At 37.0% G+C, this 23,986-nt stretch overlaps 1 protein-coding gene across 1 annotated transcript in view; it reads left to right on the top strand.

The window, feature by feature from the left end:
* Positions 1–20,273, top strand: part of ANKS6 (ankyrin repeat and sterile alpha motif domain containing 6) — a 38,905-nt gene extending 18,632 nt beyond the window's left edge. The window contains exons 7-17 of the mRNA XM_026089664.1: positions 4,105–4,315; positions 4,927–4,976; positions 5,657–5,860; positions 7,557–7,722; positions 8,477–8,646; positions 12,240–12,429; positions 13,820–13,933; positions 15,857–15,924; positions 17,315–17,431; positions 18,369–18,465; positions 19,457–20,273. Of these exons, the coding sequence (XP_025945449.1) occupies positions 4,105–4,315; positions 4,927–4,976; positions 5,657–5,860; positions 7,557–7,722; positions 8,477–8,646; positions 12,240–12,429; positions 13,820–13,933; positions 15,857–15,924; positions 17,315–17,431; positions 18,369–18,465; positions 19,457–19,506 (1,437 nt within the window). The 3' untranslated portion in view covers positions 19,507–20,273. The remainder of the gene's footprint in view (positions 1–4,104; positions 4,316–4,926; positions 4,977–5,656; positions 5,861–7,556; positions 7,723–8,476; positions 8,647–12,239; positions 12,430–13,819; positions 13,934–15,856; positions 15,925–17,314; positions 17,432–18,368; positions 18,466–19,456) is intronic.
* The last annotated feature ends 3,713 nt before the right edge of the window (positions 20,274–23,986 follow it).

Raw genomic sequence — 23,986 nt, 5'->3', positions numbered from 1 at the left:
TTCTTTAGTTCAGGTTTTRTACTCCATGTTGGGCTGAGCCACGTATACACTTCCCCTCCCATGCTGGTCTGGCTAACTCAGGGAAACATTCACACTCTTTTGATGAACTTGGGGAGAAACTTTTACACCAGTTGATCCACACTGACATAGCTGTTTATCTAAAACAAAGGCCACCCTCTGGTCCCCAATCCCTCGTTGTGTTGAGATAAAGTCAGCTTTCAGTGCTACAGCCGTGGTCAGTCACTCCCTACGTTCGTCCCTGAGCTTCATGGGCACCTCACCCTTGCCCATCTCCTCTGAGCCCTCTTCCCTTGTAGAGTTTTGTTGGTCGGTCACAGTATCTCCTAACAAGGTGAGAACCTGCATGTTTGTGTGTGTGTTCTATGCAGGAATTGCATCAGTAATTCTTTGTTTTACTTTTATGGTATGTAATAGACGTGATGCAGGAAGGAAACTAAAGCTTGGGATCTCCAGGGGTAGTATATTTAGAAATGCTCCTGGAACTAGGTGTGGGACAGCTAAATCTCTGTGTTAGAAGTGGCTCATCATGAAGTGACAAAACTTCTGGGACGGGGGTAGACTTCATTTAAACCATGAATGGGAACAGGCTATTGGCACTGCAAATTAAGAAGATCATAGGAGACTCTGAAGAGTGGAAGTGTGCATGAATCAGACTTATTGTCCTCTGTGCAGTCACTGGGATGCTGTGTCCTCAGCTAGAAATTGGCAATAGTCCAGTAGGAAACAACATAGAGTCAGAACAGGTATGCCATTTAAACAAGAATACTGTGAATTGTCACCTAGTCTTCTGTGCAAAAAAGAAGAAAAAAAAATTATTTTATTGGTTTTGCAGTTATTACTTGTTTTGGTGGATAATTTTTCATAGTGATGTACCTCAGAATTYGCTTGAGTTTGTGATCTCGCATGTTTAGCATAAATATTACAAGGGTCTTGAAACACACAGGCCAATTTCCATGCTACTGTTGATGTGCATTTTAGAGACTTTTTAAAGTTCTGCTTTAACCCAAGCCCATTTTGCAGTTTTTACTGTGAAGTGTTTCATCATTCCTGTTAATGAATATTTCCAAACTCCTGTTTCACTCTGCTAAATATGTGCTTCCAATTTGACAGCGAATTGTTGGTATTTTGTCTCTTAAAACATATGTTTTGACTATGGCACTTTCCCTACATTAATTTTATTTGAACTGTATATCCCTCGTTTGTTCAAAGAATGTCACATGGAATAGTGATAAAAGCTTTTATAAAGTCAAGATATGTCACGGCTTGTGCTCCCTTCTGCCAAACAGATTGACTTGTTCTGTCAAACAAAGATTGATTTGATGCAATTTTTTCCTGACAAACCCACGCCAACTGTCTCTTATGAGTTGTAGGTACACAGAAATTTTTTTCACTGATGTTCTTTCAAGTTGAGCTGATTGGTCTGTAATTTTTCAGGTTTTCCTTTTCCTCTTTAGATAAATGTGTGCTTGCCTTTTGCTTAATTTCCAAAACTTCTCCATCCTCTTACCAGTTCTTGAAGATGATCAGTATTGTTTCAGAGACTGTTTTGACTACAGTTAGTCTAGGGTAAATTTAATCAGTCTTTTCTTGTTTTAATTTGTGTAGCTCATTTAAATATTTGTAGTGTGTTATTTCTGTATTAATATGTTTCTACCTTCCTGCTATTAATGGTATTTATACTAAAATACCTAATCACAAATGATCTTGTTCTGAAGTTAAAAAAAAAAAAAATGGCTGCATCAACCTTTTCCATGTCCCCTATTGGATCATCTTTGTCATTAAGTAGTAGACTTTTTACTTTCATTTGTTTTTCTTTTATTTCTAATTTATGCATAGTACAGGCCCTTGTTCCTTTAACTATTGACTATGTGATGAATGACCATTATCTTTACTCTTTCCCCCTGTAACTTCGCCTAGGAACTCCTACTAGTTTGTTTCTCACCATTTTCTGGACTTGAAAACAAAGTTGTGCCTTCTCCATATACAAAAGTTTTATTTCCTCTTTTCTTCCTGCTTATCCTTCTGCAGCAAATTTTACTCTTAATATCAGTATTACAGAAGTGTGAATTATCACATTCGGTCTCTGTTTTAGATTTCGTTTTGGTTGAGGGCAGAGATTTCCAGTTCTTCTGTTACCCTTTTATTCCTAATATTCATACAAATATCTAAAGTATTTCTCAAGTGGCAACACCATTTTTCTCTTGTCTGATACCACTGCATTTCCCATTACTACTAGATTTCAGCCTTTCACAGATGATATTTTTACCCACCAAAGCATTTTTGTTATTTGGCTGCTTCACTCTAGTTTAAAGTCCTTTACCGCAGCTGTCAAACGTTTGTGATATTACAGTGTTTGCAGATTGGTCCCTGCCATCTGCAGCTGCACACTGCAGACGCCGCACCTTGGACCGCCCTGCTCTGAACCGCAGAAGACAAGCTGCACCTCCCCACAATCACTCCTCGCTTTTCAAAGGGTAGTGGTAGTTTTCTGTATGGTAGTGTAGTGACCATACTTCATTTCAGGTGACTTTGTGGTGAGTGTATATATTAATAAATCAGAAGCACTATAAAGAGGAGTAGCAAAAATGATAGGAACTTAGAAGTCGTCTCCTCCTTTGCTGAGGCTAAATGACTCTTGCAACAAGCAGACCGCATTATACAGGCAGTCTTGCTTGTATGCTCATTGTGTTCCATATCAAAGCTAGATTTTTTTTGTCCTTTCAGTTCCCGTTGGAATGTGAATAAATGCTGAACTGTGTGCTTTTTATTGCTTTCTCAGAACTATTCGTCTCTCTTGCCTTTTTTCAGCAGGTCTTTGTTGCTGAGAGGAATGTAAATCTTAATTAGATATGGCTCCACAGAGATACAAGGGTCTGAGAACTCTCTTACTAATGCTCTGTGCARATTTTAAATTTTTTTTAATGATCATCTGCTAGAAGGATTGATTTACAGGCAGTAAGTTTACAGTTTATATTACTTAGTATGACAGTTGGGAAGACATGTATCTATAAGGAGTTGAAAAAACTTAAATGCCAAGGAGAGAGAGGAATATGTATGATAACCAGGAATGGCCAAGAATAAAGAGTAAACTAGGAAAGTGCATATCTGGATTGTGTATCCTGCAAAACTACCTTGATGAAGTATCATCATTTAAAAATGCCTTAATATTTTAAGTGTTCTGGAAAGAAAAAGCTTTACTAAAAATAACCAGAGAATATTTATAATCTGATTTATTTACCTCCAAGCCATGTAATGCTTAATATTGACTGCATAGGTCATCTTAATATAGGCTATAGGTCTTTTAAAGTTTGGAGAAATGTAACGGGAAAATAACAGAGTATTCCTCTTGAAGCATCCACTTAAAAAAAACGTGGGAAGTGTGTAATCTATTTGGATAAACTTTGTTTTGAGCAAAGCTGGTCCCCTCCTGTGACAATCTCCATGGGTACTATGTTTGTATGGATGGATGCTGTAGCTGCAGTATTCTTAAGGATTGTGTCATTTTTGCTGTTCGTATTTCCTTGACTTGCACTTACTCAGTATATATTTTTTTGCATGAACTGAGTGGGCAGGATGTAAGTTATCTGTCTAGCAGGACTGTACATACCGTGGATGGACAGGAATACTGTCAGAACACTGCCAGCTTGCCACCGATTTTCCAAAACCTAAGGACAGGCTTTCATGCAGATCAGATAACTTTTATGCATGTCTGGAAAAAGCTGGAAAATATACATGCCGGTTCCTTGATGCCAGAGATTATAAGAATGGATGATGAAATTGGGAGTTTATTGGAAGATTAAATATTTGCCATGTAGTTGTCAAAAGTTCCTATTCAAATTGCCCTAATAAATTCATCTACGTTGTCTTTCCAGATAGTGTGGAAAAATATTATAAACCATTTGCTAAGTGAAAAATAGGGAAAGACTGTGGTGAGGGATTCTGCTGATAATTGCAAACCACTTTAACATTGCTTTTGTAGTTTATCTCTAAAACTCCTTGACAGATGAAGTGAAGGTTACTTAACTGTACATTTCTTCTTTTTTCTTTTAGTTAGAACTAAATTGTTCTATCTTATCAATCTAGTCGTGGTGGAGCAGGATGTCCAATCGCTTCCGCAAGCTGAAGTTGACTCAGACATTGCGTCATGGATTTTCTTCTAATCAGTTTGTGCCTTTTCCTGATGAGCCTGAATCTTCATTAAATGCCACCATAAAAGCAGTTTCACAGAGTGATATGGACACCTCTGGAAACCCTGATGCTGCTGCAGCTCAGATCACAAATAACAAAGATAGTGGTAAAGCCAGAATTGTCTTATGGGAAATGCTCTCTTATGTCAAGATGATACTATTTCTAAAGTACTTATTTAGTGTCTATTTAGTTTAATATAGAGGAAAAGATGCATAATGTATATATAGTTATAGAAGGAGACTGGTCACATATTAATTCTGTCACGTTTGTACTTCTGACTGTTGATTGCGCTGCATGCTGAGTACCGCGTCATTTAAGTAGGAAAATGCTAATGTCACAATGTTATTGTTTTCTAGCAAACACCATTAAATTGGACAGTAGTGACAGCTCACTCAGAAAATGTTAATATCTTTGGTAAACTAATTTATATGATGAGTACCCAATTTATGTATAAAAACCTGAGAAAAGCTATCAGAAAAGCCCAAATCATAAAGCACGTGTATTGCAATTGTGTGGATCTCCATGCAAAACCCCAGTAGTCTGTGTTGTGAAATAAGAGTGGTGACCTGATTTTTGGTACATAAACAATGTTGGTGAAAAATTTGGCTCTGTGCGCTTACTGAGAGTAAAACTAAGACATTTGAAAGCAGTAAGATATTCTTGAGAATAAGAAGTAGGAGCATGTAAACAATAAACAATCACTTATCTGTTTTTCAGGTGTAAGCACTGTAAAAGGAGGAAAGGATGATGAATTATTGACAACCATGGTTAGTTGCAGTGTTCTTGATATGTTCAGCCCAACTCAGAAGGTCACACAGCTCCATCAATTTTTACCTTCCTACGAGTCACCATTAAAAAGAGAGCTGTCATTTACTGAGAGTCACTAGACAGGAACTGACAAGCTGTGACGCGTTTGTTGTTCTTAGACTAGGAAATACTACAAATAATATGGTGTGGTAGCTGTTGATGAATACTGACTCTTTTAAGAAAGAATAGTCCATACCTTTATATGATCAACAATGAATTTGTAAAATCAGTTGAAAAGCTTTTGATATGATTGACTGAGAGAACTCCAGAAAGTCAACATTAATTGCTTCTTTTTTACTTTGCTTGATCCTGCTTTGTGTGTTCTCCAGAAATGTTCAATGTTCCCAGGTGTCTTATCTGGGAATTTAGAGGACTACCTGGCCAGGTATCCTGTTTGTCACTTCTTTGGAAGTGGATTGTTAATATTCCTGTTAAAATCAATTTGAAGCAGGATTCAGCCCTTGACTTTTGTCTCATTTACATTTTATTTTGTTTAAAAATGTACTTGCCTCCACCTTTTTTTTTTAATGATACTGTGTGCCTTTGTTTAGCTTCTGATTTTAAACATGCATCATTAGCTCCCAATAATCTTTCTAAAATGAGTCTCTGTCTTTTTTCCTTTCTTTTTGTCCTCTCTCAGTTAAGAAGTAGTGCTCCATTTACTAGGCTGCCCAGTGATAAGCTGAAAGCAGTGATTCCCCCTTTCTTACCACCTTCAAGTTTTGAGCTTTGGAGTTCTGACCGAACACGAATCAACAAAGATGGTAAAGCTGAACAGATGAGAACTGCCTGGCCACAGAGAGCAATCAAGCATGATTTTAACAGCAGTGGAAATTCTGATATAGTAAGTAAATGGAATGTATAAGAAAATATTGTGTACTGGTATGTCCAAAGCATGCTGGCTGGTAAGCCATGCCAGTTTTGTACATGCTTTCTCCTCCTCCTTATGTGTCGTCTTCCTTCTGTGTTCTTTTAATGGTGAGAGCGCCATATAATTCTGATTAGAAATGACTTTAATCCCAGTGTCTCATTAATGGCTTGCTGTTTAGGAAGAATACACTTCTCTGTGGAAAGAAAGTAAATGGAATAAAAGTTTGCATGAAGTAAAAAAATTTTATTGCTGTTTGCCAGAATATCTAGCACTGACAAACTTGCTGCAAACTGCTAAAGTGACTGTTGGTTTCACCTATATATTTTAGTTGCCCAAGAAGGCACAGTCATCATATTGTGGCAGAAGCTGCTCTTGTTTGGAAGAAGACAGTGGGCAGAAGAAAAGTTGCTCAATTTTTAGGAACTGGGGAAAGGGAAGAAATACCTAGGAGATATTTTATATAAATAGGCATAACATTCTGAAAAGGTTAATATGTGATAAAATCATAGCAATTGGTGATCCAGTGGGCTTAGAAGAGTACAAACTCTCAGCTGAAGTGAAGGTATTGTAAAAAATGAAAAGTCTGTGTAAATTCTAGTTTTTGTAGAAAGAACTTGCCTCTTTCTACAGTGTTTTTAGGGAAAGCACAAAGCAAAAGGAAACTATCTTGCTTTTTATTGAAACAGGAAGCAAAGCATCCTTGACAACTGCTTTCATGGTTAGTAACAGACAAAAAGAGAAATTCTTACTCTCCTGACTTTGGGCTGTAAGAAACAAGGTTAAAGAAGAGTTTATTTTACTAGTCTAGAATTGCATTTCATGTCAGTTCTAGAAATGGTACAATAAAGACATCAGGAATTTTTTCCGTCTTTCTATTTGAAGTGAAGGTTGAATGCTGGATACATCTAGAAGAGATGAGGTGGAACGGGGTGGTATGTTGGAAGGAAAGTGATAGATAACAGGAAGGTAAATTTTGGTTCATCATCCTAAAAATGATAATTGTAGTTACATATGTGGATAATTGGCACCAGCATACAAAGTGAGGGGCAGGTTAAGTAAGGGAGGACTAGCTGCAGATTCTTTTGTGGAGAAAGAAGGGTTTCAATCAAGGAATAGGGAGAAGGAGAGAAACCTGCAAAATTAGAGATTCAATGACTGATTTGAGCAAAAGGATAAGAAACAGAAAGCATAGCTCAAAAGCCAGCTGTAGTTGGCGGTGGTTAATGGTGTAAAAAGCAAAAGATTTCAAAGAGGATGTTGGATGCAGTTGAGGATTTGACTAGCATTTGGCTAGATCATTACGACTCAATTATCATCTACCTGCATCATTTTGCTGAGTATTGCATAGACTGAAGAGGATTGAAAATGCAACTGGAGGAGAGAAAGTTCATGTCACTAGTTGCAGTTCAGTTAGTAAGAAAGATGAATATGATAGCTGAGAGGTAGGTGGTACAGTTTCTGTAAGATGTGAGAGAAAACCAGGATTCTGTATGAAAAAATGTGATTTTTTTGCACAGCATAAGTATAAGCATATATGTAAAATAAGATTATTATTATGTCCTTTTCTTCAGAGGAACTGAATTTATGATACGTAAAATGGTGGTTGAAGTTTAATCTTTCTTTTGCTTAAATAATGAAGATAAACATTATTTTCCTCTTTCTTTGTCAGATGTCTGTTAGCAAAGGAACTAGACCAGTCAAATTGCCAACATTTGCAAGAAGACCTGCATCTCCCTCGAATTCTAACAACTTCAATCATTCTCCCCATTCTTCTGGTGGATCCAATAACATTGCAGGAATTAACAGACATGGGGGAGAACTGCATAACAGATCAGGTACCATGCTGCTTTTATTTCTAATATAGAAGTCACATAAGTCTGGTTCAACTAAAAATTAATGTTCATGATTAAGGCAGAGGGTATTAAACTTTCTTTGAGGGCTCCTGCTGCTGTATAAGACTTTAGGCGAAGCTTCCATAAACTTTGTTGGAACGGGATTGAACTCGTGGACACATGGACATTGAACACATATATAAGGGAACAAAGGGAACAAAAGCCTTGGACCTGTTATGGAAGTCATGTAGGTTAACCTCTGTCTCAGAAAGACCTCATTAATTTTATTGTGTCCACCCACAATGGCTCAGGTGGATGCTGATGTTGTTCATTGCAACATATATTTTGTGTAGTTTAGTCTCTTTTTTTTATAACCATCTTGCTTATTTTTTGCTTTAATGTTTTATGTCAAAAACAAAGCTGCAAGCGTTGTATATACCAACTGTAAAGAATTTATGGTGAAACAACTTGTGAAACCTGGCTTCCAAGAATATGAAAGCCAACTGTATACATGTGTGTCTATAAATAAGTTTGGCTCTTCTCCTCTCATTTGATTGATTTTTCAGGATTTGGTTGATTTTTTTGCCACCTCTTCTGAAAGCTGATGAATAGCTCTGAACCTTCTAATTCTCTCTCTCAATTCATGCAGTTAGTTTTTAAGAGAGAGTGAATGGTAGAAAGAGATGAATTGAGAATTAACCCATCTTTTTAAATGATGGTTTGCTTGACTTTGTTTTTATTTATTTTTGTTTCTTAGGTGGCAGTGCGGATAATGTTTTGTCTCAAATTGCAGCCCAAAGAAGAAAAACAGCAGGCTTACCTGAACAGAAACCCAGCCAACAGCATAGTCCAGTCCAGTCAACTCCTTCATCCACCCTGTCTGATTTGCAGTGTACTCAAGTTGTTGGCAATGAACATGTTGTAAAGGTATAGATTAATGTAAATTTTTCTGCTGTTAAAATGGCTAATCTTAATAGAGCATGTCTCAGTCATGGATGACTGGTAAATACAACTGCATGATATTGCACAGCCTAAAATGAGTGAATTCCTGTTATGGTAATGGAAGCTTTTCAGCTCCACAGACCTTGCTTTTAATTATAAATCCACAAAAGAGCAGGTCTAATCATGAAACATGTTTTTTCTCTTTTTATTATTTTCCCTTGGTTTTAAAAACAGTAAATGCAGTACTGGATCTTAGAGTGTATCTTTGGTTTACTCATTACTTCTCTCTAGGACCCTTATTGTCCCCAGTGTTTTATGTGTTAGTTCCTCTTGGGGTCTCCTCTAAAGTGATCTAGCTACTTTCACCCCAAAGGGACAACCTGTGTGCAGAACATGAGATTGTTTGTACCAGGATCTGCCCCCCATAAATGCTACGTATGTATCCAGTCTGCTCCGCAAGGTGTTAATTTTGAACTATATGAATTTCAGGTTGTCGTCACCAAAGTCAGGTTTTCCTCCTGTGTGCAGAGCGTAACATCAGCATTGACTTATCTGTTGATTTCCTGAAGTAGCTTTACCTTCCTGACTTGCCTGTTTATGTGCATGTAGTTTGAAGCCAGCACTGCTCAGTAAGAAAATTTTAAAGATGAAGATTTTAAATCTTCAAAATCTGCATATAGGGAAGTTAGAAAGCAGCAGTATCTTGAAAACCTGAAAGAAATTATATATGAAAATAAAATTAACTTCCCTTATTCATAAGGAAAAAAAACAGTAAGAGATGTGATATGTTATTATGAAATATATGGGTTTATTCACAAAGGGAATCTTCAAATTTCAGAGTGTGGATGACAGAGAACACGTAATTTGGGGTGTTAGTTCAAAAGTCTGGTATTCTACAAATGTTAATATACATGATCAAGAGCAAAATTTCTCAACTTTTCCCTTCTGTATTCTCCAAACAGCTCATTCTTTTTGTTTTCTTTGACTCTGTTCATGAAATCTTCAGCATTTTGGCTGAAGAAGCAAAAAATTGTCATAATGTAAAATGATTACACTTGCTGTCTCATTCTGTGATGTCTTATATGGCAACAGTAAGCAATCAGCTTAAATATGTATATTTAATCAGTAAATGCCAATGGTAAATGAAGTTAAAAATTTGTTGAGTGATTTAATCAGTGAAATTGCTGGAGGACAACAATCAGAAAAAGAAAAGCCTGCAACTGCAAATGCTGGAACATTTTCCATGAACAGTTGCTTTGTCTCTGATCTGTCAGTTTTCATCCACAAGGAACTACTGGTCACTTTTCAAAGATGAGATTGAGAACTAAAATCTGTAACTCTGCTGGACCCCAAAAGCTGTGGACTCATACTGGTTCTTTGACACACTATAATCTTTCCTCCCTTTCTACCCCTGCATAGTTGCTCCATAGGTTATAAATGATCCGTCTCCTTCTTTCCTGTAGACATAGCTACTTTATTATCCTCTTCCCTCATTAGAGTCTCCTTTACAGGTACCAAATGTTTTTTCTTTCAGAGGTGGTCTGACCAATATGTTTCTAATTAAGCTCTCAGCAGTTGCTCTCAGCTTGTTTTTACCTTGGAAATAATTTCAGACATGAAGAAATGGTTGTGTGCCCCAAAAGTCTGTTTTTTGGTTTTTTCCCCCCCCCCCCCCCCAGTTATAGTAGTTAGTCTAATAAGAGATAATGCCTATACTTACGAGCTTTGATCTACAAATTTAGGGCCTGTTGCTACAATACTGCCACTAAGAAGTCAAATTACTGTTCCCACTCACAATGGAATACATTCAGGGATAAAGAAGCAGTGAAATGTAGTGCCCTGCAGATCGCTTTTTGGGAAGGCAGCTCATAATATTGTTAGGCAGATTTTAAACAGAAATGATGACAATCTGTCACAAAGGCAACAGCAGCACTTCCTCTGCTCTTACGAGTCTAGATGGACTTCAGTCTACCCACCAATGACACATCTTGTAGTCAGCGTGGACCTCGTCATAGATGTTCGTGTACCACATGCTTGAGATTAGTGTTTCCTGGACAGCAGTGTCTGTTTGAAATGCGCAGTCACATAGAGATCCATACTGGCTGCAAGAGCGTAAAAGCCTACTTTGTTGTAACCAACTATCTAAATAAATGCTGAGAATTTAACCTCTGTATCCATCATGGAAACACTTGTGCTCTTCCATTAGAATCGTGCAGTCTAAACTTGGGCATAGCTGATCTAAAAAGAGCAGTGATGTTACCCTGATTAATTTTGCAAAAGCTGTCTTTGAGGGAGAGATTGTACAAGCCTTAAAGGAAGGAAAAGAAAAACTGAGTAACAGTTTATAGGATGATGTAATTTAAACACAGACAGTGCATTTGAAAGGGAAGAGCATTCTGCAGCACAAATGACAAGTAACACAATACAGAGAGAGAAATTTAGGAATGTAGTAAGAGAGAAAAAGAAACAGGCTTGAGTTCATGGTGCTCTGCCAAAAGACTCTCAAAAAATACTGTATCATGCTGTGTAACTTTTAGTCATTTCAGAAACAGGGCTTAAGGAGGCAGTACATTCTGGCAGAGGAGAGAGTACTGGAAGAATTTTACCAATGTTCATCCTCTTTATCTTTTAAATCTACATCTCATTCACTAACAAGAAATGTTCTCTTTATACCATAGCACAGAAACAAAATTGTAGAGAGGCAGGAATCACAGTCCCTCTCTCTTCTTGACTTTTTGCATGCCTCAGCCTTTTTCTTCTAGCTTCTTTATAGTAGTCTGACTGACACAAAGATATTTTAAGTTAAATGCTAAATTCAGAAATCCAGGAGAAAGTCATCTAGACTTCTTTTTTAGGTTATATACCTAATGCAAATGTTGAAATCTTTGAAGTGGTGGGTAGATTCAGGAATTTAGGAGATGAGATATTGTCTGGTTTTGGAAGAGGCAGATACATACACATGTAATACACACATACATACATATTCTTGCTCCTCATTTGTCATTCATCCATTTCTCCCTTTTCCATGCTTCCACATCTGTTACCTATTTGTGAAATGAATATGTTCTGAATTGTTTAATTGATATTCGGTAATAACAAGCTTAATGATTAACTGAAAACTTTAAATTGCAGTGCTGCAAGGTGTTTAAATACACCTGAAATGTGAAGTTTGTGTTTATTGCATATTTGCGGTTAATCCAGCTTGAAGTGCTACYTCAAATTGGGGTCTAATACACTTTGAAAAGTTTAGTATTTAATTAAATCTGTGAATGAAAATGGCCTGTGTTCAGAGACAAAATAATTTCGGCTTTTATAAACAGAATATTGTTAGTGCATGTATACAGTACTGCTTTAAGAAAAATTGTCCGTAATAAATGTGTTTTTCTGGATGCATTTGAAGGGGACAGATTCTCACCTCAGATAAATTGGTATGGCTCTAATTATTTCAACATGAATAAAGCAGAAGCATATAGTTGTGACTACATGCTCTGCAGAAATAATATGAATCTTAAATAATATTGAAGCATCATATGTAGTTACCAGTTTTTTAACTCAAATGATTGTATTATTACCTGTAGCAAAGGCTGGAAGTGAACAAAAGACCTCCATCTGGGACTTCATCTACATCTAAGAGTACATCACCGACTCTCACACCTTCCCCGTCACCCTCCCCATCTCCTAAGGTTCACAACGCAGAGTCCTCTCTCTCTTCTTCTCACAGACAGGCCAAGAGCAATGGTTCCAGCAGTGGTACAATTACTGAAGATGGTGAGTAGGGCACAGTGGTTATGTGAGATTCCTCGAGAGCACAAAGAGTTAGAAGCTATAATTTTACTGGATTATTGTGTATCTGTGTGGCAATGAGAACCATTTTCTTTCCAGAAAAAATATTTTAGTGTTTCTTCCTGTGAGATTAGCATTTCTGCAGTAACTGTAGCTTTTCTTCTCCCAAAAGCTGTTGTCCCCTTCCATTTAGAGGGAGCTTGTTACTATCTCAAAGCTAGTGCAGAACACGTAGGTACATCACTGTCATATCACCTCCTTCCTCCCTCTCTGGCTTGAGTCCTATTTTTTTTCACCGTTTACACATTATAACTGAGAGTAGAACATGTACTTTCTCTGCATTTGAAATGAAAATATACTTTTAATAAATTCAGTGAAGTACATCATTACAGTAAGACAGCTTTGATTCATGATAGCAACATGCAACTGATTATTTTAGAGCTGTATTGCATTATTTTTTGAATTGCAAAAATAGCCTTATTTTAACCTTATTTTTGGTTCTAGGGGATAAGAAAGGATAATAAAAATGTTATTACTTTTCCAGTGAGTCTGCTGTTCTTTCCAATGAGATAAATTGAACTTCTAGATCTAAATTACAATATAAAAAATGTCCAGTTACTGCACTGGAGACAGGATATCACTTCATGTTTTTTTTCTGTAAATGTGTCAGAAAAGTGAAAAAAAMCCCATGATTTAGAATCTTTTAAATAAGCAATAGAGGTACCTTTTTTCTAGTTTCTGCAAGAGACACTTGTCCTATTTTTGCTTTTTGGAAGTGTCAGGATTGATTTTGATTTCCACATATGCTAACTTTGTACTGTCACTGTACTTCAAGTTGACACTAAAGGGAGGTGGTATTTGACCTGCTTTCTGTCCTCTTATCATGGTTTAGCTGTAACATATTGTAGTGACTGCTGAAGAAAATGTTAGCACCATTTTATAGTGATGGCTTCATAGCATAAGAGTTGTTTGTTTAGAAATATATAGAGGGAAGAGAATTCACTGTCAGGTAACAGAGGGAATTCCCCAAGCTATCAGCTATTACAATCTCACCTTGAAAGGTAGAGCTTTATGGCCTCACCAGCAGTGCATACATTAGTGTGTACGGTAAGTTTCCTCTGTAGCAGAGGTGTAAGTTGTAAGAAACCTAAGCAATTCTGGGTCATTGTGCTTGTAAGCTCTCGTAGTTAAGTGGCCCGTTAATTCGAAGTGAGTTCCAGTAGTAATCAGAAAAATAAGTACAAAAGGCCTGTGATGTTAGCTTCTCTTTTTCTTTCATGTAAACTTAGACAAACTAGAATACTGACTTTCATTGACTATCACTGTGAAGAAACAGTAAGCAGCATGGTTCAGTGGTGTGTATTGTTTCTTTTAGGTAACCAGTTGGACCACCAGCAGCTTATCCCTGTTCTGAGAACCAGTGATGTAGAGAATCATGAAAGAAGAAACCATGTGAGAGTAAAAGGAGGCTGTGAAAATTTGGAGAAAGGTAATCTCACTCTATTAGTATTGAAAAGTGCTAAAGAGGTGTTAAATACTAGTTATGTGGAAGTAGTAGTAACATGGCTCTGAGAATCTTTGCTTTCTCCAGGGATGTAGCTAGTGAGACTAGATATGGGCATAAGTAGAAGAAAGACCTAGTTAAAAAGCAAAGGAGAAACAGTATGGTATGCAAGAGTTATAAAACTAAGTGGTTTCAGATTTTGTTCAAACTTAGTACATGATCCAGAAAGTGGGAGGAGAAAAAAGGAAAAGAAACCACAAGAGGCCTGCAGGTGAGGGCGTTGTCTAAATGTGTGAAACGTGTTAGATGTTATGGTTGTTTATGACAGCAAGGCTCTAGACTCAGAGACCCTGAAAGATTCTTCCAGTACCCTGTCCTATGATTTAGGTGTGATAGTGTGCTGAAAAATGAGAGGGCTAACTAATAACCTAAAAGGAAGAAAGGTTAATAAGATATATAAGTGCTTCTAATACAACTTTTATCTTTCTTTCTATTTCTTTTAAGAACAAACCTTTCAGTAAGATAGTATTTCTTGACAAACCGCATGCAGAAGTTCTCACATTATGTTTTTAAAGCTGGCTACTTTGCGCTAGACCTTTTCCCATGGATTAACCTTGGGGAACTAAAGCTTTTAGTCTGAATCTGTGCCAACCTTTACAAATCATTTTAAGCATACCAAATTAATTGACCTTGAGGTAAAAAAACCAAAACCCTAGCAAAACTAAGACTCAATTAGAGGTAACACTGCAGTTTTCCATGGACTCTTTTATGTAAACAAGGAGGCTTCCAGAATGGTGAATAGAAGTGTCTGTCTGTTTCAATATACTTGCTGTCTTTTGGGAAGTCAAGAGTAAATCTCTTTCATATGTTTCTACTGAAAGTGAAAGAAAAGGGACAATCAAAAGGGGAAGAAGTGAAATAAAAGCAAAAATTGTTTAGGAATGGAATAGTGCTGTCTTTACAAAGTAAGGGAGTTTATATGAGGAATATTAAATATATAGATGTAGTTTTGTGGTATATCATTCATATTGTTCATTTTTACTTTGACTCCTCAGTTCAAATGACCGCTTTGGTACTACTGGAAAAAGAAAGCATTAGTCACATGTGATTGCAAAGCAATGAAAATAACCAGAATCATGTGTTCAGGGAGGTAGTGTGTAATTAAGAGAGGCAATGGTGAGTTACTGTAAAAATGCACTTTTGTTTTTAAGTGGCTAATCACACTTTAAATGTGTGTTAAGAAGAGTGCCTATTGAGTCCTCCAACTTTTAATTTCCCCAGTCTTTGGGAGGAAACCAAATATCCAGTGCTGAAGTAAATTCTGCCCAAGTTTCATCTTAAGTAGAATTCAGCTATCTGTGTTCAAGACTGGATGTCAGCCAGTTAAAGAGAAGAGGTTCAGATATACACTTGTATCAGTGTTTTGAACGAGTGACTAGATGGTTGCTTGCTCTGCATTTTGCCTTTCTGGATCATGATATGGATTCAGTTCATTGCCTGCTTGAGGAGTTTTGGTGTCTAACCTGGATGATCTGGGTCAGCCATTGGGGGCCAAGCACCTGCATTTTAGGTGTTGTAGTGCCTGGGTTGTCCTAAGTGTTTTGGCTCTTTTTTTTAAGATCCTTTTCATGAGGAGGAAAGGGGGATGCAACATAAAGATTTTATACTATCAAAGTAAGACTAGATAGAATTATAGTTTACTGAAGCAGGTCGGAACACAGTAAGAATGTTTTTATTTCTGATGCAGGGTCAGAATAAACATAATTTGTTTTTTGTTATCATATGTGACTATGTGGAATGCATCTTTTAATAGTATGTCTAAAGCAGTTAATACTATACATCTTCCAGAGAGATAATTAAAATTGATCTATTCTGATCCATCTCTCTTTTTCTTTTCTGTTACTACAGATGAGCTGACTGGCATCCTTAAAAAATTGTCTCTYGAAAAATATCAGCCTATTTTTGAGGAACAAGAGGTAAGTCTTTTAAAGAAAAGATTTATTTTCTAGTGTTACAGAAAACGTAAGTTATGAGACACATTGCATCAGAATTGTGATCCAGAATCTCAACTTTAATTTTGAAAGTTTTCAACCATTTCTGATTGCAGAGAGGACTTTGAAATGTGGACCAAGTGGTCCAATATACAATGTATACGGAGAGGTCTACCTGACTAGATAAACAGTATCTATGAGGCAATAAATCTGGCAATTGTGAGTGTCCATTTCCATCTCAAGTATTAGTGACTGGTACTGTGGCTGCAGATTTTGGCATTTTAGCAGTTTTTTTACATTCAAACTGTGATATTATCATAGATTCCCCAGATGTCTTTATTTTTATTTTTTTATTATGTACTGCTTTTTCTGTATGTGTTTGTATCAGCCCAGAAATCAAAACTAGAACCTCATTTACAAGTTGAGAACAGCAAGGTGGGAGTTGCTAAGGTGGCTGCTTTCTTCTCCTTATCCGATATGAATAAGAGGAAGTAGATTTAATATGGGGAACCTAAGCATCGTTGTAGACAAGGCCTGTGACATAGGCCTGCCAGAAGGATGCAATGAGAAGAAACAATGCTGAAAATAATTACAAATAATTCATTACAGTTTTTAAGACAGTATCAGTTGTGAGCAATAATTGTGTGTTTGTTTGCCCAAAGATAGAGAGCAGTGAATGGACATACAATTAATTGATGTTGCTGCAGAGTTCAGAATTTCTTGCTGAGAGGTATGGTCCCACTATGTTACAGAATATTTGGCACCCGAAACAAACATTATTCGGCTGCATCACAGCACATTGTGTTTATTATTGTTCTCCCACATGATAGGGGGGAGAGCATTCTGTAGAAATGAGTATGCTGTGTGCAGAGGTTGCATCAATGTGAAAAATTAGATATTTGTTCTTACCACAGCCTTATGGATGCATTGATATAATAAAAACTGATGTATGAACAAACCGCAAGTTTTCCTCAGGAGACACTGGAAAAGTACATACAATATTCTGAAAGTCCCAAATACTAAAAAGGAGATAAGGAAAAGAAATGGAGAGAAAAATCTTAGGCACATCAAACGACTCTTAAAATACAGAGAGGAATTTTTGTGAGGAGTATATTTTGTATTGACTGTCCCTGTCTACATAAAAAAAAATCCAGAAATATTTTGAATCTATTATCATAATTATTTGAGTTATTAACAACAGATTTTAAAACCCAGCAACAGAGTGGTAAAGTGGGTACCATTTGGTGCTGGCAATTCATTAAACATTTTTTTGTGCATAATATTTACAGTAAATACATACATTCAAAGAAGTTTTATTCTTTAGGAGAGAATTTATGCCTAAGTGAATGTCTTTTTTTTTTTTTTTCTTGTGTAGGTGGATATGGAAGCCTTCCTTACACTTACTGATGGTGATCTGAAAGAGCTGGGTATTAAAACTGATGGGTCAAGGCAGCAAATTCTGGCAGCTATTTCTGAACTGAATGCAGGAAAGGTACATTCTGAAGTACTGTACTTAATAAACTAATTCCAGGTTTGCTTGTATTGCTAATTCAACATGAATTTGAAAATTCAATTGCAGATATTTGGAAAATTCAGTTGCAGATAGAAAAACCAAATGTATGTTTTCCAAACAAAGTATTTTATGTATTTGATSAGTGAAAAATATCTTCTTTCTTGTTCTCTTTCATTAACTCTTCCCTTGTTCAGTAACTGTACAGCTTCTTTACAGATTATTGTCAATTATATCAGAAGCTAATTGTAACATGAATATTGGCCATATTATTGTTATTGAAATTCAATTTCAGTGATGCTAGAAAGAATCTTATAGTCCAGCTCCAGGATATAATGTGAAAGATCCCCTTTCTTTTTCCTAACAGTTTTTGATTTCTCTCTGATTAGATAAATAGCACTTTTCTCATTCCTTATATCTTTCCTGCCTTTTAATTTTGTATTGACATGTACAAATGAGCTAAGAATGGCATACAGTAAGCCACATCCTTGTTGGAGGCATTATGGTCTGGAGCATATCTGTAATTAGGCCTGCTGACACTTCTCAGCTGCTTCTTCAGTTTCAAGATCCATTCTCTCTGATATTGGAAGCTCAGATCACAAAACCCATAAAGATAATAGCTCCCCAGAGTTAAGATCAACAGGAGCAAGTGATCATGCTAAAAATTAGGGGAGGTGGATGATTCTCCATGCGAAACAGTTGTGAAGAAAATTCTGAAAATGCTTGCACTGCTCTCTGGTAGTTTCAGGAACAGATTACTACAATGGTTTCTACATATCTTGGATGTAACTATTCACTGTTATTACTAATAGTGCATTATGAGAGTTACTCTGTATTTTCACATTTTTTGTTAACTCCTAATTAATTTTTGAAAGAGAAATTTAAGAATGCCTTATTTTAATTTATATTGTTTTTACAGGGACGAGAGAGGCAGATTTTACAAGAAACTATACACAACTTCCACTCTTCCTTTGAGAGTAGTGTTAGTAACACACGACCTCCTGGCAATTCCCAGTGTAAGTAGCACCTGAAATTGTTTGAACAACATATGAATACTTTTAGTTAATACTGGCTAAAAGACCAAATGTGGCAAACAAGCTAGCTAACAGTTTTCTGGGTTAAGGATATATGCATGTCTGTGTCCATTGCTGAGACTGTAGGGAAGATTTCAAGGTAAAATACACATCCATAGGTATGCAACTGTCCTGTGCCCCACCTACCATAATACTTTTTTTCTCTTGTTATCCACGAGTGTTAGAAAAGAAAATAGCTTGTTATCTAGCTGCAGAACTGAATAAAGGTTGGATTTAGGTACCAAAAGTGCAAACCGAACGTTTTCCAGATACAAGTTAAATGAAAAGTTAACTATGGCAATGATGAAAAAGCAATATGATGTCATTCAATTCGTGATAAATGTAATTCTTTGCAGTTATTCTGATCTTGCAGTTTCTTTACATATGATTGCATGTTACATATTCATATATGTTCACACCTGTGTATCTGCAGATACATATATAGGTAAATAAGAAGACATTACAGAATAACTGGAAGAGAATGGGGAGTGGTTTGTATGTTTACTTTCCACCTTTGGATTTAAAGTGAAAAATATCAAATGGAGCTTATCTAGAGGAGAGTTAGAGAGACTGGAGATAGAGAAGTAAAAATAAAAGAAAAACAGTACAGACTTGCAAATAAAAATCATACAAGATCCACGTAGTCACTTGTTGGAAAGGTACTCATGGAATAATGAGAGATACTGGAAAGGTTTGTGGTAGCAGATGACCTCTTCACAGGTGAGTTTGACTTTTCATACCTTCTCCATACAGGAGAGGGCTTAAAGTGAATAAAATGCATTAAAGGGTCAAAATGTTGGAGTCTGGTGTAACAATGAGATTACAAAATGTGAGCCTGTTTGCAATAGTTGTGGAGTTGGACTGTTTTCTTTAGAAGTAAAACTGTGAGTCTAGCTGACTGCAGGTTGTCAGATTTTTTTTTTTCTTGTTACAGCACCTGGTTGCTCTGTAAAACCACAAGAAGCTGTTCCTCCTAAAATGTAGCTACTGGGAAAAGATCTTTTCTTATGATGAAGTCTGGGGCCTGGCTAAGTAAGTCCAAGTGTACAAATGAAAATTTGAAAAATTAATGCTAACTACACCCATAAAGAACATGCAAGGACTTTCTGCAGTAATGTCTACAGTTCCAATCCCAGAAAGCCACAAAGAAAAATAAAATGAGATTGCTTATAAAGTTCAACCTAAGCATTGAAGTGTTTAGTGCTTCACTGGTTTGGATTCAAGGAGAACAAAGAAAGAAGAGCAGGAAGAATGAATAACCTTATAAGAAGATACATTCTTTTTCATTCTGATCTTTAGAGATGGCCATAGATGATGAAACCATAGGAGACCTACATGGGTCTACACTCAAGAACAACAAAAGCATGGAAGAAGACAGTGAAAAATCACTGCAAATTACAAGGGCTTCTGCATGTGAATATCTCTAAACTGAATATGCCTGTGAAGTTTTCTGTGAATACAAATAAAAGTCCAAGTTTAAAATGTAATGGTTTCGTGAAAAGGAATATAAAGGAAAAGTAATGCTGTATTCCTCATTAACTAAAATATACTTTATCTAACCAATATTAAGAGGTTAGAACAGCAATAAAAGTAAATATGAAATACTTATTTGTAAAAATAGCACTTTATTTAAGCATATGCATAATCTGTCACCATTATTTAAACAGAAATAGTGTTAAAATATTTTATATTGTTGATCTGTTTTGAGAATAAAACCATTTAACTGATTTCAACTTTTTCTGAACAGTAAAACTGGCAGGTCATCAAAATATATTTGTGCAACTTTATTTTTGTAGCAGATAAGTCTGAGTGGAAGTAATTTTCTGCTTAGTATATACAATTTGTTGTTGAGCAATTAAAATACAAGTCATCAGAAACATCTGATACTATTTTTTGTCTTTCTGAAAACTCAGAAATATGTAACTTTACTACTGGTTGAATTCAGTGCGAGTCTGGGGGTGTACTAATGCAGATAAAGTCAAGATGATCTTAGAGCTCCAGTGCAGAGGAATGATCTCAATTCTATATTCCTTGACCCTCCTTACTGTACTGGTTTTAGTGGAATTTAGCAAAAATAGGGATAGCAGTGGGTGTGGTGATAAACAGAGGTAATAGCAACAGTGAAAATATGTTGCCTCTGCTGTTCCTTAAGTTAGTCAGGTGTGACAACTGATTCTTTAATGGTTTCATTCACTTGGCTTTCTGAGGTACTCTTCCAAGATGCCAACAGCAAAGGGCAGAACAGCTGAACTATGCCAGGTAGCAGCCAGTGAAGAGTGCTGTGTTGTTTGTTTGTTTTTAATATTAAAAATATCAAAATAATTTTCAGAAACAAAACCTTTGTAAAAATATATGTTTAAAATAACTATCAAGTGAGTTAGCTAGAGAGAGAAACAATAAATGTTGTTAGGAAGTAAAACTAGTCTATTATTGTTAGGAGTTTGGAGGGATATAAAGTGAAAGGTGATGTGATGCAGTACCTTTGCAGGAACTTCATCACAGAACCAAAAGCAGAGAATAGAGGAAGAAAAACATGAGGACTGTGTTGGTACACCATGTCAACCCTACTTGTGCATGAGTGAAACTGTAAACTGTCTTTGAAAATAAATAATGATTAGATAAATTCTTAAACAACAAGCACTTTCCAATGTTTGCATGTGCAACTAAAGCTATCAGTCCTGGTAAGTTATGTCAGTCTTTAAATATTGGTGGATTGCTAAGAGTTTCTCCTTTGCAAACTTTCTCTGCAGCCAAAAAGCCATGTGATTTGTAAGCTCTAATTTTAGCTGTCAGTTATCATGAATCAGTGGTCAGAGGGGTCTTTCTGGCTGGAATAGGGCTGCTTTTCAAATCTCTGACTCATTTCTCCAGCATGCAGCAGACAGCCACTGGCCTGGCCCCAGAGCCATGGTAAGCTCTGGGGTGCTCTTTGGCATTGATAGACACCAGAACACCCCAGCTACCCACCACTGACTTTTTGAACCATGGATACTGCAAAGTACTTGTAGTTTAATTTTAGTAAAATTATAAGAAAATCAGCTTCTCTGGTATTAGTCTGGTTTTAGTTGGCATTGTAGGCATGAACTCCAGTTTGTATGCTCCACAAGCTTAGGCTTGGCACTTACCCATCTTGAGATTGAACTGAAATTGTAATAGCCTTCCAGAAGTAATTTAGACTCTGGTATCCTCTCCTGACTTCCCAGTTCAGGCCCTCTCCTCCTGTAAGATAGGAGCAGAGGAGGTGGCCCTGTAGCCAGGTTCAGGCAGTAGTCCAGTGATTGCCAGACAAAATAGTCACAAGGCAGTTCTGAAGTCAAGTCAGGCAGTGAAGTCAACAAGGCAAGGTCAATCAGCAAGGTACAAGACCAGGCACAGCATACCTGCATCACAGCTCAGGCAAGGGCTTAAAAGCTCCCAGGCCAAGGGGAGAAAGATGCATCAATGAGGCCCCAGATGAGGCTCCTCACAGCTCTTTCTTACAACTTAGCTGTTTTCACAGCAGTCTGATCCAGTGTTCCATGGCTGTGCCATATCAGAGCTGACCTTGAGCACAAATAGCTAAATCCCTAGGAGGTTGGGGGGAAGAGGTTGCAGAGGGGCATTGCAGAAAATATGGTTATATGCTGGTTAATGCAATTATAGCCTGTTAGTGCATGGAGGTCTCTGGTGGTCATGCTATTTTAACATTTCAGATGTTAATAGTACATCCATGTTTGAAACAATTTTTGTTCCATTTTATTTTTCAGTGCTTTTCATCAGAGTTATCTTGGTGCACATATGTCAACAAATCTATGGCACCATCAACATTTAGCATGGTATTTTATGCTCATGCTTAGCATGTCTTAGGGCTAAGGAAGTCATTTCTCATGCACAGTTATGCTTTAGGATTAATTTCAGCTTTCACTTAAAAATATGTAGTTTGTTTTTAAAGCTTTTGATAGCTGCTGCTAGAGATAACTAAGGTTGGATAGATACACAAAAATGGTGGGTGCAAACAATATAATATTAAGCTGTTGGCCCTGTCCTTTCCTGAACAACCATACAGACAGTTTTGGTTAAAACATTTCAAAATGAGCACAGAAGTAATTACAGCTTTTTGTAAAAACTAGGAAACCGTTCAAGGTTGCTTGATACAAAAACAGGAAAACTGCATTGAGAAGTGACATATCCCTGGAGCTGTGATGTCAAGATGTAGGTGACAGTGGCAGGAACTTGCAATAGCTATATTGGGACATCAGTGGTGCAGTGTACGTTGCTCCTTTTTGAGGTAAAAACATGAATTCGTGCATTGGAGCCACTTGTGGATTTGAGTGAAAATAAGCGCTTCCTAGTCTCCTGATAGTGCTTGAGCCAAATCTTCTTGCCTACTACTTTGGAACTAGCAACTAAGGCCSAGGGGACCTATGGCAGCACGATTTCCCAGTGTAGTTTTATGTTTCTTTTCCAGCAGTTGGCAATCCAAATAACCAATATACCATGCAGAGAGTCACCTCAAGCCAGCTGACAGGGAAACCTTAAGGTGAGAGGGCTTCAGCCATTCCTGTTCAGAGCTTATGTGCCTTACTTAGAGCTTTTTTCCTTTGAAAGGAGAACCACCCACCTGCAGGAAATTTTTCCTTTTAAAATAYGGTTGGTTGAGGTCCTTTTCAGTAGGACACTGAATAATAATTCAGCGTGAAAAACACTCAGCGAAGATGAGAAATGCAGATAAGAATTCCTTCTACTGTTTAAGAGGATTCAGATTCATACCTACCACTGCCCAGAAGACTTCAGTGACCTTCAGACTATAAGTAAGGTAGGGGCATGCTTCATTTCTCTTGCTGAATCTGCATCACTGTGCAGAAAAGTTGTAAMCATTAGGGAAAATGCATCAAAAAGTGAACAGCAAAGATATTTAAGTAGAACTCAAGTCTTGGCTCTGTGTGTCTACACAACAGGGGAAGAAGTATCCTTTAGACTGTTACTAACAAGTCTTGGTGATCTCTATCTAAAGAATTACCTTGTTGCAGGACAACAGACTACCTTACAGTCCCGGACCGTGTGGGTTTTGTGTGGCGTGAGGGAGGGGAGAAGGGGGAGAAGATTTACTGCATGACTCCACAACTTGTCTCAAAGATCAAAATTTACTACACAAGTTACAACAGTACAAAGCAACAGTTCTTATTAACAGAAACTTAGCTCAACTAGAATACTTATTTCTAACTACACTAAAAGTTATGCTAACAGTAACTACTTAGTAAACAGAGAAAGCTAGCTAATTTATACTAACTGTAACTACCCAAACGAATGAACTAGGCAAACCAATTCTGATTGATCTTACCCACACATTGTCTCAGCAGCCAATGTACACTCAATCCCAGGGAAGTAACTGCAGGAGGGCATCCCAAGGGGCTCTGCAAGTTAACAGACCCACTGTCACCCACAAAGAGCCAAAGATGGCCTCTGGGACCAACCTATTTATACC

Source organism: Apteryx rowi, unplaced genomic scaffold (assembly GCF_003343035.1).
Source record: "Apteryx rowi isolate R43461 unplaced genomic scaffold, aptRow1 scaffold_826, whole genome shotgun sequence".
Classification (NCBI taxonomy): domain Eukaryota; kingdom Metazoa; phylum Chordata; class Aves; order Apterygiformes; family Apterygidae; genus Apteryx; species Apteryx rowi.
The sequence above is the reverse complement of the archived record's forward strand: the minus strand, read 5'-3'. Positions and strand labels throughout refer to the sequence as shown.